This window comes from Mobula birostris, chromosome 6 (genome assembly GCF_030028105.1).
Source record: "Mobula birostris isolate sMobBir1 chromosome 6, sMobBir1.hap1, whole genome shotgun sequence".
Taxonomy (NCBI): domain Eukaryota; kingdom Metazoa; phylum Chordata; class Chondrichthyes; order Myliobatiformes; family Myliobatidae; genus Mobula; species Mobula birostris.
Window position 1 is genome coordinate 187202910 of NC_092375.1, and position 17538 is coordinate 187220447.

General features: G+C 39.8%; 1 protein-coding gene across 1 annotated transcript; it reads left to right on the top strand.

Annotated features, from left to right (window-relative positions):
- Positions 1-526: 526 nt before the first annotated feature.
- LOC140198668 (coiled-coil domain-containing protein 89) lies at positions 527-15266 on the top strand. The gene is made up of 7 exons (XM_072259686.1): positions 527-608; positions 4799-5271; positions 9560-9690; positions 10559-10695; positions 12733-12809; positions 13308-13407; positions 14747-15266. Exons 1-7 carry the CDS (start codon positions 540-542, stop codon positions 14831-14833), a joined length of 1074 nt encoding a protein of 357 aa, XP_072115787.1. The 5' UTR covers positions 527-539; the 3' UTR covers positions 14834-15266.
- Positions 15267-17538: the final 2272 nt, after the last annotated feature.

Consider the following 17538-nt stretch of genomic DNA (forward strand, 5'->3'; position numbering starts at 1 on the left):
CCCCGCACGATAATGCAAGGAAATAAATGAAAAGGTTAACGTTGGGCGATGAGGAGTTAACCAGCGCATGCTCTTCTTTGACTTCTTCCACCTTGACAAGGCAAACTACTAACACCCCGTGGTACAGGAGTCCATCGCACACGGATGATATTATTTCAATGGAAACACCTACAGTTATAAAAACATGAAAACAATAACCAACCTGAAGCAAATGAACCTCTAAGTAAATGCAGCTTTTCTGCGGGCCCCCATCAGGTCTTGTCAAATGCCATCTCCGCATCTCTCTATTTTAGTCTAATTACGTAGCCACAAACTCGCAATTATTTGAATTTGATTTTACTTGAGCGTATTTGTGTGTGTGTATAGAGAGAGGCTTGACAGAAGCCACGAGGTAGGCCAAGCTCTGGACTAGCCATCATTCTCTCCGTGAGGAATAAGGTCGCAAAATCGCGTTTTGAATTCGCCGGCTGGTTTTTGACGGACCGCAGCCGCCGTAATGCGGTTGCTTGTTGCTGTTAGCAACGGTCTCACTGCGGACCATGGAGCCGCAAGGAGCCGGAGGGCGCAAGCCTCGAAACTTTAATCAAATGATGCAGGACAGCGAACAGGTGGGTTTAACAATCCCGAGACGGTATGGCCTCAGAAAATTAGGGTCATGGCCCAAGTCTTGATCAATAAACTCAGAGCACCAACCACAAACGCAGGATGTCCACAGTGGTCACTGAATTCAGTGATAATCGAAGACAATGGTTAACATGGTCAGTAATCTTAGGCACCAGCCGGACTCAGAATGTGTACTACTGTACTGTATTCACTAAACCTGAGACAACGTGACCACAATGCTCTTTAACTCCAGGCATTAACCCCCTGAGATACAGTAGCGTGCAAAAGTTTGGGCATGTCACGTACCCCGTGACGGGTTAAAGAACCAGCAGAAATGGAAAACACTTTGGAGTCCGGTATTGCTGTTAACTAATGGTATTTATTAGTAACTACGCAATACAGTAATATAAATGCAGATATATCAAACAAGTTAGCAATGATTTTATATATATATATATATGTATACACACATATAAGTGTGGAAATATATGACAACCAAGCTTCTTCGAGTCTAGGGGTAAATAGATAGTCCTACAAAGATGAGTAAAGTTCAGTTCAGTTCGTGGTATTGAGTTGAGTAGTGATGGAGAGAGAGAGACGTGTTTGGTTCTTCAGGTGAGCTGATGCTTCCCGTTGTCCTCTGAATTCCTTTAGAAGTCACCAACTGTGACCACAACAAAGGGGACCGTTCTTCTGTGGTGGAATTATCAACCCAAGCGAGGGTCGGACACACGAATAACTCCCCACCGGTCACACCCTTTTCACACAGTGAGAGCCACTGATCGATCCTCCAAAACCCACCTTTTCTGTGGGCACAACAAAGCTCAGTGTCAAAAAACCATTTGTCTGTAGGTCTAACAGTCGACCTTCTATTTATCTCACCGTGCTGAATTCCAGCTGTCCATCAAGCAGCTCCTCCCTTCTCTCTCTGTAAGAACTTGGAAGCTGCCAGTGTCCTTGCAAACTGTAAACAAACTGTGAGCAGTCTTTGCCTCTCTCTCTCTTTTTAACAAGATGTCTGTGTTGAACAACCCTCTCTCTCTTTTCAAAAGCACAGTTCATAGGGGTAATTCAGGACCCCGTCACACCCCCTTCCTGTTAGAAAAATTTTTTGACAAAGGCAACATTTTTGGTTTAAAGGTAACTTACAGAGTTTGAACCAACACGTATAATCATCAGATAACAGAGCAAAAACGTGTACAATTTCTAACTTAACATTTGGACAAGCAATCAGCTATAATATTGTCAGTACCTTTCACATGTTTGATTTTTAAGTCATATTCTTGCAATATTAGGCTCCAATTTAATAACCTTCTATTCTTATCCTTCATCTTAGTTAGAAACACTAACGGATTGTGATCCGTGTGAACCACAAGTGGTCTCTGGGCAGGACAAACTTAGACTTCAAAATGTTGTAAAGCCAGAATAAGTGCTAGCAATTCCTTTTCAACAGTGGAATAGTTTTTCTGATGCACATTAAATTTCTTTGAGAAATAAGCTACTGGGTGTTCAATGTCATCCACACCCTTCTGTAACAGTACTGCCCCAGCAGCTTCATCACTAGCGTCTGTCGCTATAGAAAATGGCTTTGAAAAATCAGGTTCTTTGAGCACAGGATGGTTTTCAGGCGTTCAAATGCCTCCTGGCAAAGGTCATTCCATACAAATCTTTCACTCTTCCCCAGGAGTTTTATTAGGGGGAGAGCGATGTCTGCAAAGTTCTTACAAAACTTATGAAAATACCCAATCATTCCCGAAAACCTTCTCAAGGCTTTCTTGCTGGTCGGAACATGAACCTCAGCAATAGCTTGAACCTTGGCCTGTACAGGGGCCAGTTCGCCCTGGCCTACTACATAGCCAAGATATGTAACTGTGGCATGACCAAACTCACTTTTAGCAAGGTTTACAGAAAGGTTGGCCTTGGACAGCCTTTCAAACAGTTTTTCTACAGCCACAATATTCTCTTCCCATGTGTCATTCCAGACCACTAAATCATCAATGCAAGCCCCTGTGTTTTCTAACCCTCTAATCACAGAATTGATCATTCTTTGAAATGTTCCTGGAGCATTTTTCATCCTGAAGGGTAAAACATTGTACTCATACAGTCCAGATGGTGTCATAAATGTAGATATCTCTTTAACCCTCTCTGTTAAAGGAACACACCAATATCCTTTTAACAGGTCAATCTTCGTAAGGTATTTAGCCTTTCCCACTCTATCAATACAGTCATCCACTCTCTTTCCTTGTTCTTTCTTGTTTCCAATTTCTTGTTTAACCATTTTACTTTCCTCTATATTCATTCTGTAAGGATGCTCTTTGATCGGCTGGGCTGAATTTACAATGACGTCATGCACTGCAGCCATACACCGTCTTGGAATGTCAGAAGATAAATCTTTATGCTTGATAATTAATTCCTTCAATTTTTTTTGCAGTGTAGGATTCAACTGATGGACCTTGTCAGTAATATTTTTCAAAACAATGGAATTCTTAAATCTTGTTGATACTAGATTAAGCAGGTTAAAACGAAAGCATTTACAAGCTGTGATACTTGCCAAAGGGGATGTTACTAAGTACTGACCATGCAGGGTGCCCAAACTTTTGCTTCGGGCCCTTTTCTTTTTTTGTTATTTTGAAACTAAAAGATGGAAATAAAAAAGTAATCTTGCTTAAAATATTAAAGAAATCTGCCATCTTTAACTTTTTGCCTTTTGGAAATCAGGTCATCTTTTACTTGCTTAGCTATTCACAGTAATAGAAATTTTGACCTGGGGTGCCCAAACTTTTGCATGCCACTGTATTATATTCACCGTGGAAACTTCACCCCAAGTAATGGACCCAGGATAGTGTGTTCACAGCGGGATAAATTGGTTAACGTGATCCCCAAGCTCAAGGCTCCAAAGTGAGACAAACAAGAGAGAATCTGCTGGAAATCCAAGCAACACACACAAAATGCTGCCTGGCCTGCTGAGTTCCTCCAGCATTTTGTGTGTGATCCAAACTAAGATGTGTGTTCATAACGAAAATTAGACCTGAAACGATACACTCACAATATTCACTAAAGCAAACCTTTGAATAGTAGTCATTGGTAATATGTAGCACCTGCTTAGCACCCACAACCTCACCCCCACCCCCAGCAGGGTCATGTGAAGCCAAGGGAGCAGGTGGTGGATGGTCATATGAGCTGCTGCTGCATATCACAAGTCCTGGTTATGCAACCACTCTCGCCAGGTAACCTCTGAAGAATCTTTATAATGGCTGGGGTCACCCATCTTGTGAAGACACTGCCCAGAAGAAGGCAATGGCAAACCAGCTACTTCTGTAGAAAAATTTGCCAAGAACAATCATGGTCATTGACCATGATCACCTATGTCATAAGGCATGGCACATAATGATGATGGTAACTAACTCTGAGGCATCATGTTCATTGTGATCTCTGAACTTGGGTTATAGCTCATGTCCACAGTAATAGTCTGCTTATAATGGTCCTGAACCTCTGATAGTGCCATCAATCAACTCAGGGCACTAACCCTAGAAACATGAGCTTACAGTAATCAAAGAAGCCAGCTACTCTTGAATAATGTGTTTACAAAGATCATCATAGCTCAGGGACTAATTCTAGGTAGCATGCTCATAATGCTCAGTACACTGAGATGGTGTGTTCAAAATGGTAACGAAATCCAGGTAATTGACCTGAGATACCATAATCACAATGGTAACTTAACACGAGACACTGCTCCCACAACACTTACAAAACTCAAATCAGGTTCGGGGCAATAATCCAGATCTGTATGTTCACTCTGATGATCAAACCCGGATCATAATCTGAGTCTGTGTGCTCTTTATGATAATTAAACTGAATTAGTGTCATCAAGGTTATCATCAAAGCCAGATCACAAACCAAATTAGAGTCTTCATACTGATACACTATTGTGTTCACATTGAATACCAAATCAATATCATTGTATTCAAACTGATAACCATATCCAAATAATACTCCCTACACTGAAAACAAAAGCTGAATCACTGACCCAGTCAATGCTTTTGCACAGTCAACTATATCAAAAACACAAACCCAAGACAGTACACTTATATTAACAATCACACCAGGATCATAACACCAATCCAGCGTGTCTTGATGAATTTGTGAATTTATTACCTCTGTGCTAAATTGATTCAAATATTTTTGTATTGTGTAGGAAATTGATACTTTGCCGCTTACATTAGAGAAGTTACGTGGATTGTCTGAAGAAGATAAAACAGAAAATGCCATGTTACGATCTAGGATAGATCAACAGTCACAGCTCATCTGCATACTAAAACAGCGGGCTGATGAGTTCATTCGGCATTGTCAAGCATTGGAAAGAATTAATGCTGAGCTGGAGAGCCAGTGTGAGGACTTGAAGCAACAACTGCAGGGTGAAGTCAAGTTGTCAGCTCGGCTGGAAGAGCGATTCATGGATCTGGCATTAAACCACCAAGAAATTATCAAATTTAAGGATGAATATAAGAGACAGAATTTGGTGCTTAGTGAGCAAAATGAAAATCTTAAGAGAGAAAATGAAAATCTTTTTCGTCGAGCCTTGCAGGAGAAGGAAGACCAAATATTGAACCTGTCCAATAAACTAGAAGAATGTTTGAAACAATGCAACATGCTGGAACGAGAATGCAAGTAAGCAACGTGATAACAAATTTGAAATCCGATATGTCCTAAGAAATTAACTGAATACAAACATGGAGATCATGGAAAGACATGTCAGAATGGGAATGGGAAGATGAATTGAAATGGATGGCCACTGGGAGATCCAGCCTTTCACAGTAGATGGAGCGAAGGTGCTCAATGAAGTGGACCCCCAATTTTTGTCGGGTCTCACTGATGTAGAGGAGGCCGTATTAGGGGCAACAGATATAGTAAATGACCTCGACAGACTCATAGAAGTATTGTCTAACCTGGAAGAACTGTGTGGGGCCATGAATGGTGATGAGGGAGGAAATGTAGGTGCAGATGTAGCATTTGTCCTGCTTGCAGAGATAAGTGCCAGGAGAGAGATCAATAGGGAAAGGCAAGTGTCAAAGGAATTAAATAGGGTGCAATCCCTACTAAAAGTGGAAAATGTGAAGGGAGGGGAAGACGTGTATAGTGGTAGGATCCCATTGTAGTTGGTGGTATTTATGGAGTATGATATGCTTCTAAACACTAGAAATTCCGCAGATGCTGGAAATCCAAAGTAGCACACGCATAATTCTGGAGGACCTCAACAGATCAGGCAGTATCTGTGGAAATGAATAAAGGATCAATGTTTTGGGTTGAGAACCTTCTTCAGGATGGGAAAGTAAGTAGGAAGACGCCAGAATAAAAAAGTGGGAGAAGGGAAGGAAGATAGCTAGAAGATGATAGATGAAGCGAAGTGGGTAGGAAAAGTAAAGGGCTGGAGAGGAAGGAATCTGATAGGAGAGGAAAATGGACCATAGGAGGTAGAAGATGGTAGGTAGCTCCCAGTATGGCTACTTCGACGTCAGTGAGACCCATTGTAGGTTGGAGAACTGTTTTGTCAAGCACCTTCACTCAGTCCGCCACAAAAGGTAGGATTTTCCAGTGCCCACCAATTTCCCATTCCCGTTCCAACATCCCTACCTATGGCATCCTGTACCACCGTGAAAGGACATACTCAGGAGAAACACCTCATATTTCGTTTGAGTAGCCATCAACTGAATAGCATGAATATCGATTTATCTATCTTCTGGCAATTTCTCCCCCTTCCCCCTTCTCTCCCTTTCCATTTCCCATTTCTGGTTTCCCCCTTCCCTCTGCTGTTCACCTGCCCACCTACTCTCTGGGTTCCTTCTCCTTCCTTTTCTTCCATGGTCACTGTCCTTTCATATTAGGTTCCTTCTTCTTTAGCCCCTTACCTCTTTCACCTATCATCTTCTAACTTCTTACTTCCTCTCCCCTCCACTACCTTCCTCCTCACCTAGTTTCACCTATCACCTGCCAGCTTGTACTCCTTCCCCTCCTCCCCACTTTATTCGGGTGTCTGGCCCCTTCCTTTCCATTCGTGTTGAAAGGTCTTAGTCTGAAACATCAACTGTTTACTCGCTTGCATAGATGCTGCCTGACTTGCAGAGTTCCTCCAGTATTTTATGTGTTTTGGTCAAGGTTTACAGAATCTGCACACACACAGCACTTTTATATCTACTTTATTTATCTATTTTTTATTATCTTATTTAGAGATACAGCACAGAACAGGACCTTCCAGCTCAACGAGTCACATCATCCAGCAATCCACTTGTTTAACACTATCCTATTCACAATAGTTCAGGTCTCCACCGTATTGTTTGATACTCTATGATTCCATGACCATTGACCTAAAGAGATCCAAGCCTAGGGTGCTACCTTAAAAATACTCATCCCCTTAGACTGCTGAGGTCGCTGGCCATGTCGTGGGTCACGAATGTATCCCAGATGGGCCCCCCAAATATGACTGATTGAAACTGAGCCACAAAGAAATTGTAACTGGGAAATATAAAAGTCTTTATTCACACAACATACTTTCAGGAGAGCGACTCTAGAACAGGGGTTTCCAGTCTGGGGCCCATGGACCCCTCAGTTAATGGTATTGGTCCATGGCATAAAAGTAGAGTTGGGAACCCCTGATCGAGAAGAATCCAAGAGGATCTCACTTTCCTAGCACAATATTTTTTTAACAATTTCAATACAATGATTACAATTAACTACAGTTTCAATTGCTATAATCACGTACTTATACTTGGAGTATATTCAGATAAGTTTACAAAATTTCCTCTTTACAATGGCATCACCTCCCAACTAGCAGAACCCCTTTGAATATTCCGAAAGCCAAAGTACAAACTCCAGACACCCAAAATATACTCCTTTTGTAGTGTTAAAGGATAGCTCAAAGAATATACAACTAACCAGAAGTTTAAGTGACAAATCAGACCAGTCCTGAACTGTGTATTAAGTGGCAAGGATACCCCTTTAACAATGAGCAATTAGCAGGAACGTTCACCTATTGGCTTCCTCTCTGTCGTTTCAATGCACAGAATCAGAATGGTTGATTTCACTATGCACAAAATTTCAGTTAGAAGTTAATTTGTGTAGAGGTTTAATTTCCTGAAGAATTGTTCTCATTTTAGTTAACCCATAATTTCATAACTCCAGCATGATCCCTAACAGTTATAAAGTGTAGATTCCAACCCCTCCCCCCAATCCAATTCATCGTGGAATTTAAGTTTATAATAATCCAAGCAAGATGGACTACTTGTAAATTATAAATAAAAAGTGAAATGTTTTAGAACTTCCTTCAATTAGAAAGGTCCTGGAAAATCTTTTACAAAGAAGCCATTTTCTCATTGAAACCTCCCGAACATTGGAAGGCCTAGAGAGAGTGGACATGCCGAGGATGTCTCTGATGTGAGAGTTTCCAGAACCAGACAACGTAGCCTCAGAATAGAAAAACAGCTCTTTAGAACAGAGCTGAGGAGCAATTTCTTTAGCCAGAGAGTGGTGAATTTGTGGAATTCATTGCCAAAGAGAGCTGTGTAGGCCAAGTCATTTTTGGTATATTTAAAGTGGAGGTTCATAGAGACTTGATTAGGAGGGGTGAAAAATGTTATGGGGCAAAGGTAGGATTGAGAGGGAAAATAGATCAGCCATAATATATCAGCAAACTCGATGGGCTGATTGGCCTAATTCTGCTACTATGTCTGATGATCTTTATAGTAATTATAAAAGATTATTTTCATAAATTAGTAACAACATAAGAAAGTGGAACAGGTGTACAGACACTGGTGGTGACACAAAAATGATTAATGTCTTTAGAAAAGAAATTAAACAGGTTCTTGTCAAAAGTTAGATTCATTTTTTTAATGTATCAAGGACGTACTGCAGATAGAATCTCAAGATTTACAAAAATAGAAGATAAGAGGAGGTAGGACTCAACATAATTTTACAAAACATCAGTTAGACCACAACTTGAAAAGTGTATACAGTTCTGGTCTTCACATTGTGGGAAGAATCCAGTGATACTGGAAAGAACGCAGATGATATATTAAAAATTAGATTTGCTAGAATGTTGTCTGGAATAAAACATTTCAGTTATGAGAAGGGATCGGATAGGCTAGCTTTGTTTTCCTTGAAGCAGAGGAGCTGAAGAAGACCGAAGAGGGACTGATAGTAATAACCTTCTCATGTCAGAGGTGTGTAAGACTTGAGGACAATGTTTTAAGGTGAGGAGGAAGAGGTTTAGAATGGATCCGAGGATGAATTATTTTCAATCAGAGGGTGGTTGAAGTCGCCCTGAGAAGGTGTTGGAGAAACAGACTCGCAGAATGTTTAAGGTTAGCACTTGAAATGCCAAGGCATGGTGTGCAATGGACCAAATACTGGTAATGGGGTTGTTCTGTTTATTTAGAGATACGGCCCAGACAGGCCCTTCCGGCCAATGATCCATGTGCCGCCCCCCCCCCCCCACTCAGCAACCCACTACGTAACTCTAGCCTAATGATCCATTAACCTACTAACCAGTACATCTTTGGACTGTGGGAGGAAATCGGAGCACCCAGAGGAATCCCACACAGTCATGGGGAGAGCTTACAAACTCCTTACAGATAGCGCTGGAGATGATTTCTAAACACCAATGACCTGAGCTATAACTGTATTGCGCTAACCACTGCGATAGGTAATTGGTGGTCAGCATACACATGGTAGGCTGAAGGGCCTATTTTTGTGCTGTATAATGAAAATAGTCACATATAGGCAGGTCATTTCATGACTACAGATTTACTTCTATATACCTATTAGCAAAGCAGATAGGTTTTTGACAACAAATCAGTTTCCTGGGGATTTCAAAATGTCTTTGAAGTATAAATATCAGTTATCCTTTTTAATTTTCTGAAAATCAATACTATAATCATAATATGTGTTCTTTTCTATATTTCAGGCAAATGACAATGAATTTGCGAACAACAGAAAGTGAATTTTTAGACAAACAAGCGAAGACAGAGAAGTCTTATCTAGATGAAGTGCAGTCTCTGAAGGCAAAGCTCAAAGAAGCAGAAGATAGATGTAATGGTATGTGTTCAAGTAAATAACCACATCTAGTGTCACGATAAATTGCAACATATCAAAGACCAATAGGATGAAAGATTTTAACAGTATATCTGAAATTAAAAATATTGTAAATTAAATTAGAAATATTTTTGTCATATAGTTAGAAGTTCCTTAAAGACTTACAATAGTTGATGCAGTTACAGCAAAATAATGACTTTGGATAACAATCTAAAATTTAAAAAAAAGATTTAATGCTTTGCCAGTGTACATGACAAATAAACTCTTCTTGGGCCTTCAGCCAGGTACAAGTATCGTTTTTACCCAACATTTCAATGAAAAACCCTACCATCTTTATCAGGGTTGATGTCCAGTGGTATTCATACGTTCCTCCTGATTGGTTAGACCTCATCCAATCAGGTTTCCACTGTCCCACCTTGTTTACACTCGAATTCCAGTTCTTACTTAGAGTGGACCTTTGTCTTTTTAAAAAATCCTTTTCCTCTTGTTTTATTTCAATGGCTTCCTTCACCGGCAGTCCAAAAAGCCATTGATCAGATGAGGACTAACCAATCGGGGGGGATGGACAATGGGGGTATAAATACCACTGGACTAGACAAGCCCAGGCATCATCCCTTTTGAAAATGGCAGACTTTGTCATCGAAATGTGGGTTAAAATCGATACCTGTACCCGACTGGGAGCCCAAGAAGAGTTTATTTGTAATCTAAAATAATTTTATCGAGATTGACTTAGGCAGAATTGAGTAATTAATTTAAATATATCTGGTAATTTCAAAGCATGCTAGTTTTCAGCAAAAACATTACATATGGTAAGTTCAAAATGTGATGAAATCATTCTTTTCTAAATCAGGTGTCTTGACCTTTTGTTTAGTTGCAGAACTGAAACAAAAAGAAGCTGCAGAAATTAGAAATCATGAAGAAACAGAATTCCAAAATAAAATGACTTTATTAACACAAGAGAAAGAAGAACTTCTTAAAATTTCCATGGAGAGAGGGAAAATTATACAGGTCAAGTTGAGAACTATAAATGATTCGGTTTAAGTAAAGAAAAAGTGACTATATTTTTCTGTTTCTGCCCCCCATGTTGCTACTAATTTGCTTCCCTTTTCTTTTATATATGAGACCAACCTCACCACCATCCACTCTATCCAGACACCATGTAATGTTATATGCTTTTATTATATCTTTAACCTTCTCTAAAGCAAACAGTCCCAGTCTCTCTGAGTCTAACCTACCCTTGTAATTATAGTGATAGATGAAGCCAGGTGGGTGGGAAAGGTATAGCGAAAAAGGAATCTGAGAAGAGAGGAGAATAGGCCATTGGAGAAAAGGAAGGAGGAGGAGACGCAGGGAGAGATGATAGGCAGGTGAGATGAGGTAAGAGACCAGAGTGGAAAATAGCAGAAGATGTAAGAGGGAGGGGATTTTTTTTTTACCAGAAGGAAAAATTAATGTTCATGCCATCTTGTTGAAGGCTATCCAGATGGAATATGAGGTGTTGTTCCTCCACCCTGAGAGTGGCCTCACCATGGCACAGGAGGAGGCTATGGACCGACATATTGGGACGGGAATGGAAATAGGAATTAAAATGGTTGGCTACCTGGAAATTCTGCTTTTGGTGGATGGAGCAAAAGTGCCCGATATCTTCGCTGGATCCAGTCCAATATCTTTGCAACCCTCACATAATGAGGCAACTAAAATTGATCACAGCATCTGGTTGAGCAGCAAGGAACTAAGGCGAAGGCTAGCAATGGCATGCACAAGCACTACCAAACTCTGGAACATCTGGAAAGATAGATCTGTGAGCACTAACACCAAGATACACCTCCTCAAGCGTCTTGTCTGGCCAGTAACCCTATATGGCTGTGAAACATGGACCCTAAAAGCAGCTAATGAAAAGAAGTTGATAGCGTTGGAGATGTGGACATACAGATGGATCCTCAGGGTATCATACATTGAAAAGAGATCGAACAATTTCATCTTACAAAAGACTGGCACAAAACCAATACTTCTGGAAACCGTTATCCAATGGAAACTTCGCTATTTTGGACACATCTCAAGAACTGATGACACACTGGAACGCACTGTACTTGAAGGCAGAGTAGAAGGAAGCCACTCCCGAGGCAGACAGAGGATAACATCAAGAAGTGGACCAGCCTCACCGCCAGAGATGCAAGAGGTTTGACTGCTGACAGATTGCAGTGGAAGAAAGTAGTCACCAAGGCTCTGGCAGAGTATGGCACATGATGATGATGATCTGGTTGAGGCTGGACCAGTTTATGGCTTTCTTGGTAAAGTCTTGAAATGTGCATGCCTTATAACCTGCCTTGCACTTTCAATGATCGTCCACTCTTACCCTCTGTTCTTGCACCATTTTTCAAAAGTTTTCTCTACTCTGATGAAAGGCCTTAGCCCAAAATGATTACTGTTAATTTTCCTCCATAAATGCTGCCTGACCTGCTGAGTTTCTCTAGCACTTTGTGTGTATTGCTCAAGATTTCCATTTAGAATATTCTTTATTCTATTCTACCTCTCATTATTCCAACCCAAATGCATCAACTCACATTACATTATCTCCGACATGTCTGCCCATTTTCGCACTCTGTACACACTCTGATATGATATATTACTATACAGTTCACAATGTTGTCATCACAGCCCAGCTGTCTGGACAGATAACTGAGGGTAATTAGTAAGAAAAAGACAAACAACATATGGGAAATGTATAGAACAACAGCAGTTACTGGAAATACTGAATAGACCAGACAACATCCATGGGGGATAAGGAGGCATATTACAGGTAAAGTATCTTATATCAAAACTGATCACTTCTGACACTAACATCAGGCTTAGATTTCTATTTCTCTTTCTGCACCACTCAGGCCACCTTTAATCATATAAGTAATTGCTAAGCCTCAGCATTTCAGATTTTCTTGGCCTTGAACATAACAGTACATGTCTGTTGAGGAGATACACATCGATACAAAAGGGAATTTGTCATTTGCAAATGCCTAATTTCTGTTTCAATTACCTTTTAAAATATAGGACAAACAAAAAGAGATACAACTACTTGAGGAAAAGCTAAAATTAACAGAAAATGCAAAGAAAAATGCAGAAGACAGGTAAAACAAATCAGAACAATTTACTAAATATGACCATATAATGATTAATACTAAAATGTTTAACCTTCAGAACGCAACACTCACTTACTTAGTGCTGTGGTTCTGGACTAACTATAGCTTTTGTAAGCTTAATTGTTCTTGATATGTGATTCAAACCTGACACATCTGATCTAGTTGAGGTCAGGGAGCCTGGCTTTACTCCCAGTTACTGGCTTCAAGTGTTTCTAGTTCCTTCTAGTCAGTCAGTAAAATGAGTTAATTTTAATTTAAGGGCATAGCTATCAATGCCTATGCCTTTTAATGCAACTTCTTCAAGATTCAAGTTGCTGTTTGCGTTTGAATAATTGCATTGTGCACCTTACCATGACTGCTTCTATATGGCCCCATTGTAAATAACCGGCATCTGACTGGTTCAGGATGGGGTTTTAATTTATAGAGGAGTAGACTACTATTTTGTATTTTATACATTTCATTTAAAATATGTGCTTTGTATTTCAGATTTCAACATGAAGCTGCAATGGTAAATGAAAGTGCAAGAGTCAAAAAGTTAGAGCAGCAATATCATAAATACGTAAAGATTTATACTGACTTGGAAAGAGTAAGTGACGTCGGTTCTAATCCATGGTCAGCTTACTTTTGTCATTTGCACTGTTCAAATTGTTTTTTCCTGCCTGCATAAGTACCGCAAAGGCTAATAATGCCATGCCTTTTTAAAGCAGAAATTACTCTAGCTGCCAAGTCAATAAAATATTAAATAAAATTATTTGCACATTGCTTTAAGCATGGAATATTCCCTTTCCATTACTGAAATTGTACAAATGTTTCCAGAATATTCTCAAAATCTTTGGCAGAAGACGTTTTATCAGATACTGCATTTCAGTTGTACTGTACCTCAGACCTAAAATACATTTGCTAAGTATTAACACTGTTATGTGCAATTTTAAACAATCAACACACTGTGGAGAAATTAAAGCATTCTATGGAAGATGCTAAATAAGCACATTCAAGTTAACATCTTTACAGTTACCTGCAGATTTAAAAAATATTGCAGGAAAAAAACTTCAGATGTAGGATTCCTCATCCATCACTTCTACTTGTGTAAACAATCTGGTGTGCACTTGAACAGATGTAAATGTTTGGAGTGAGATGAAAAATGTATATCTCATGTGGATAGGGTGGTGGTGAAAGCTTTTGGTTTGCTGGCCCTTATTAATCAGAGCATTGAGTATAGGAGTTGGGATGTAATGTTGAATTTGTATAAGGCATTGGTAAGGCCAAATCTGGAGTATTGTGTACAGTTCTGGTCACCAAATTATAGGAAGGATGTCAATAAAATTGAGAGAGTACAGAGGAGTTTTACTAAAATGTTGCCTGGGTTTCATCTCCTAAGTTACAGAGAAAGGTTGAACAAGTTACGTCTTTATTCCTTGGAGCGTAGAAGGTTGAGGGGAGACTTGATAGAGGTGTTTAAAATTATGAGGGAGATTGATAGAGTTGATGTGGTTAGACTTTTTCCATTGAGAGTGGGGAAGATTCAAACAAGAGGGCATGGGTTGAGAATTAGAGGACAAAAGTTTAGGGGTAACATGAGGGGGAATTTCTTTACTCAGAGAGTGGTAGCTGTGTGGAATGAGCTTCCAGCAGAAGTGATTGAGGCAGGTTCTATGTTGTCATTTAAAGTTAAATTGGATAGATATATGGACAGGAAAGGTATGGAGGGTTATGGGCTGAGTGCAGGTCGGTGGGAATGGGATAGAGTAAGAGTTCAGCACGGACTAGAAGGGCCGAGTTGGCCTGTTTCCGTACTGTAATTGTTATATGGTTATACTTACTGGTAACTAAAATGGGTCTCCACCATAAACCTGTCACATGCTACAAACCTTACAAGTAATCCATTGAAAAATAATATATTTTCTAACTTTTTTTCCTATTAATAGGAATTTGAAGCTTTCAAAAAGCACAGCAATAACCTACTAACAAAAGAAAAGGAACTTAATGCCAAACTACGTCATCTATCTCAGTGATGCCGGATTTCAATATGCATATTATAAAAAGGTTGGTTGTTTATATCCAGATGCAAGTAAAATGATTTTTAGTGACCTGCTTTTGAAGTGGTTTATTATTTTAATTGAAAATGCTTAAGCAAATAACCAACTGTTCTGTGGGGACATCGCTCATTCTGATTGTTGAAAATTGCTTCCATTGTGATTGGTTAGTTTAGAAACTGCAGCGGTTTTTCCCATTGGCTAGCTGCCTGGTTTCCAGTTTCAAATATACTGGGTATTTAGCGAGCATGTATGGAAGGTTCTTTCTCTCTTCTTCGGTTTAAGGCAAGCGGTGCATATGACCATTGGGAAAATATGCTCTGCAATATGCTTTTAGCTAAGAATGTTTGTTGAATATTCAGTTATGTAGTTTCTGTAACTTGGGGAACATAAACGTTTGGTCAAATTTTTACTGGTTGTAATTAAACAATTAATATACCTATTCACAGTCAGTGTTTTCTGTCTCACTTGCCAGACCCACGAACCTGATTCAATGTTACACCAAAGTAGGTGAAATCAAAAACCAGTGTTGGGAGTTGCAGCAAGTTAACACTGTGAATGGGTTCAAGCAGACAAATGATGGCAATCCTGGAAATTTATGGCTATAATTGTTCAGTTGAATTGAATTGACTTTCTTACATCCTTCATATACGCAAGTAAAAATTTCTCTCAAATGTTGAAATCGACAGGGCATCCACCACTTGTACTGGGAGCTTGTTCCACCTTCTCATCACCCTCAAGTTCCTGCTAATGTTTCACTTAAATATTTCACCTTTCATCCATAACCCATGACACCCAGTCATAATCTCATACAAGCTCCGTGAAAAAAACCTGCTTTCCCTATGCATACCCCTCATAATTTTGTATACCTCTGTCAAATCTCCCCTCAGTTTTCTACGTTCTAGGGAATAAAGTCCTTACCTATTCAACCTTTCCGTATGACTCAGGCCTTCATGTCCAGGCAACATCCTTGTAAATTTTCTCTGCACTCCTTAATCTTATTTTCATCTTTCCTGTAGGTAGCTGACCAAAACAGCTAACAGAATACTCCAAATTAGTGTTGGTGAGGCCTATTACAATTTCAACATAACATCCCAACTCCTGTATTCAATACATTGATTTATGAAGACCAATGTATCAAAAGCTTTCTTTGCAACCTTATCTACCTGTGACTCTTTCAAGGAATTATACTTGTATTCCAAGATCCCTATGCTCTACTCTATTCCTCGATGCTCTACCATTTACCATGCTTAATCTACGCTGGTTACTCTTCCCAAAGTACACCTTCCTGTATTAAATTCCATCTGCCATTTTTCCAAATGGTCCAGGCCCTGCTGCAAGCTTTGATAATGTTCCTTGCTGTCCACTACAGCCCTAATCTTGGCATCATCCACAAATTTGCTGATCCAGTTTACCACATTATCATCCACATTGTTGAGATCGATGACAAACAACAACAGACCCAGTACTGACCCCTGGGGCACTCACTAGTCACAGACCTCCAGTCAGAGACAACCATCTACAACCGCTCTGTAAATTCTTCCATGAAGCCAATGTCTAATCCTATTTATTACCTCATCTTGGATGCATGCAACTGAGCCTTCCATGCAGGACCCTATCAAAAACCTTGCTAAAGTCCATTTAGACTTTACCTTCACTGTTTTGTCATCGTCAACTTTCCTGATAACTTCCTCAAAAATCCCTGAGTTTGGTTAGACCTACTTGCCACACTCAGACATGTTGACTATCCCTAATCAGACCCTATCTATCCAAATACTATATACTTGATCCCTTAGAATACCTTACAAGAATTTTTCCAATACTGGTGTCAGGCTCGCAGGTCTGTAATTTCCTGGCATTTTCTTACACAACATAATATTAGCTATCTTCCAGTCCTCCAGCACCTCACCTGTGGCTAAGGATGTTTTAAGTACCTCTGCTCGGGGTCCTTCAATTTCTGCACTAGCCTCCCACAGGGTCCAAGGGAACACATTGTCAGTCCCTGGAGATTATCCACCCTAATTTGCCACGAAAACAACAAACACTCCCTTCTCTATAATCTGTATAGGGCCCATGACCTTTCTGCTGTATTGCCTCACATCTATAGAATGCATCTGTCTCCGAAGTAATACAGATGCAAAAATTCAAGTTCTCCCCCATCTCTTTCAGATCTATGCATAGATTATCCTGATCTTCCAGAGGACCAATTTTTTCCTTTTTAAAAAAAAATTTAAGTGCAATCATGAACAATAGCCAGATCAGAAATGCTGATCAAGTCAGCTATTTCCCAAAGAGAACTCTGATAGGCTAATCAGATAGTTCACTGCTGCTCAGCAACAGGACACAAAAAAATCATATGTACAATTGAGAAACATTAAAAATAGTAGAAATACTGGAGTCATGATGATCAAGTCTGCTGGAGAGAGACATTTATACACATGCTGTCCTCCATAATTCAGAGATTGAAGGACAAGGTTGCAGGGCCACAAAACATAGCCGGAGCACTTTGAACTAAAAACTAATCCCTACCAGGAGAAAACATCCTTTTACTCTTAGTTTATCTGTAGAAGCCCTTAGGATTCTCCTTGACCTTGTCTGCAAGAGCAACTTCATGTTTTCTTTAAGCTCTCCTGATTTTTGTGTTCTTTTACATTTTTTATACTCAAATACCTCATTTGTTCCTG

Bases quoted from the DNA above. Each gene is read 5' to 3' on its own strand.
- LOC140198668 (XM_072259686.1), top strand. From the start codon at position 540: ATGGAGCCGCAAGGAGCCGGAGGGCGCAAGCCTCGAAACTTTAATCAA. The intron at 5,272-9,559 runs GTAAGCAACGTG...TCTATATTTCAG, and splicing joins ATGCTGGAACGAGAATGCAA to GCAAATGACAATGAATTTGC. The intron at 12,810-13,307 runs GTAAAACAAATC...TTTGTATTTCAG, and splicing joins AAGAAAAATGCAGAAGACAG to ATTTCAACATGAAGCTGCAA.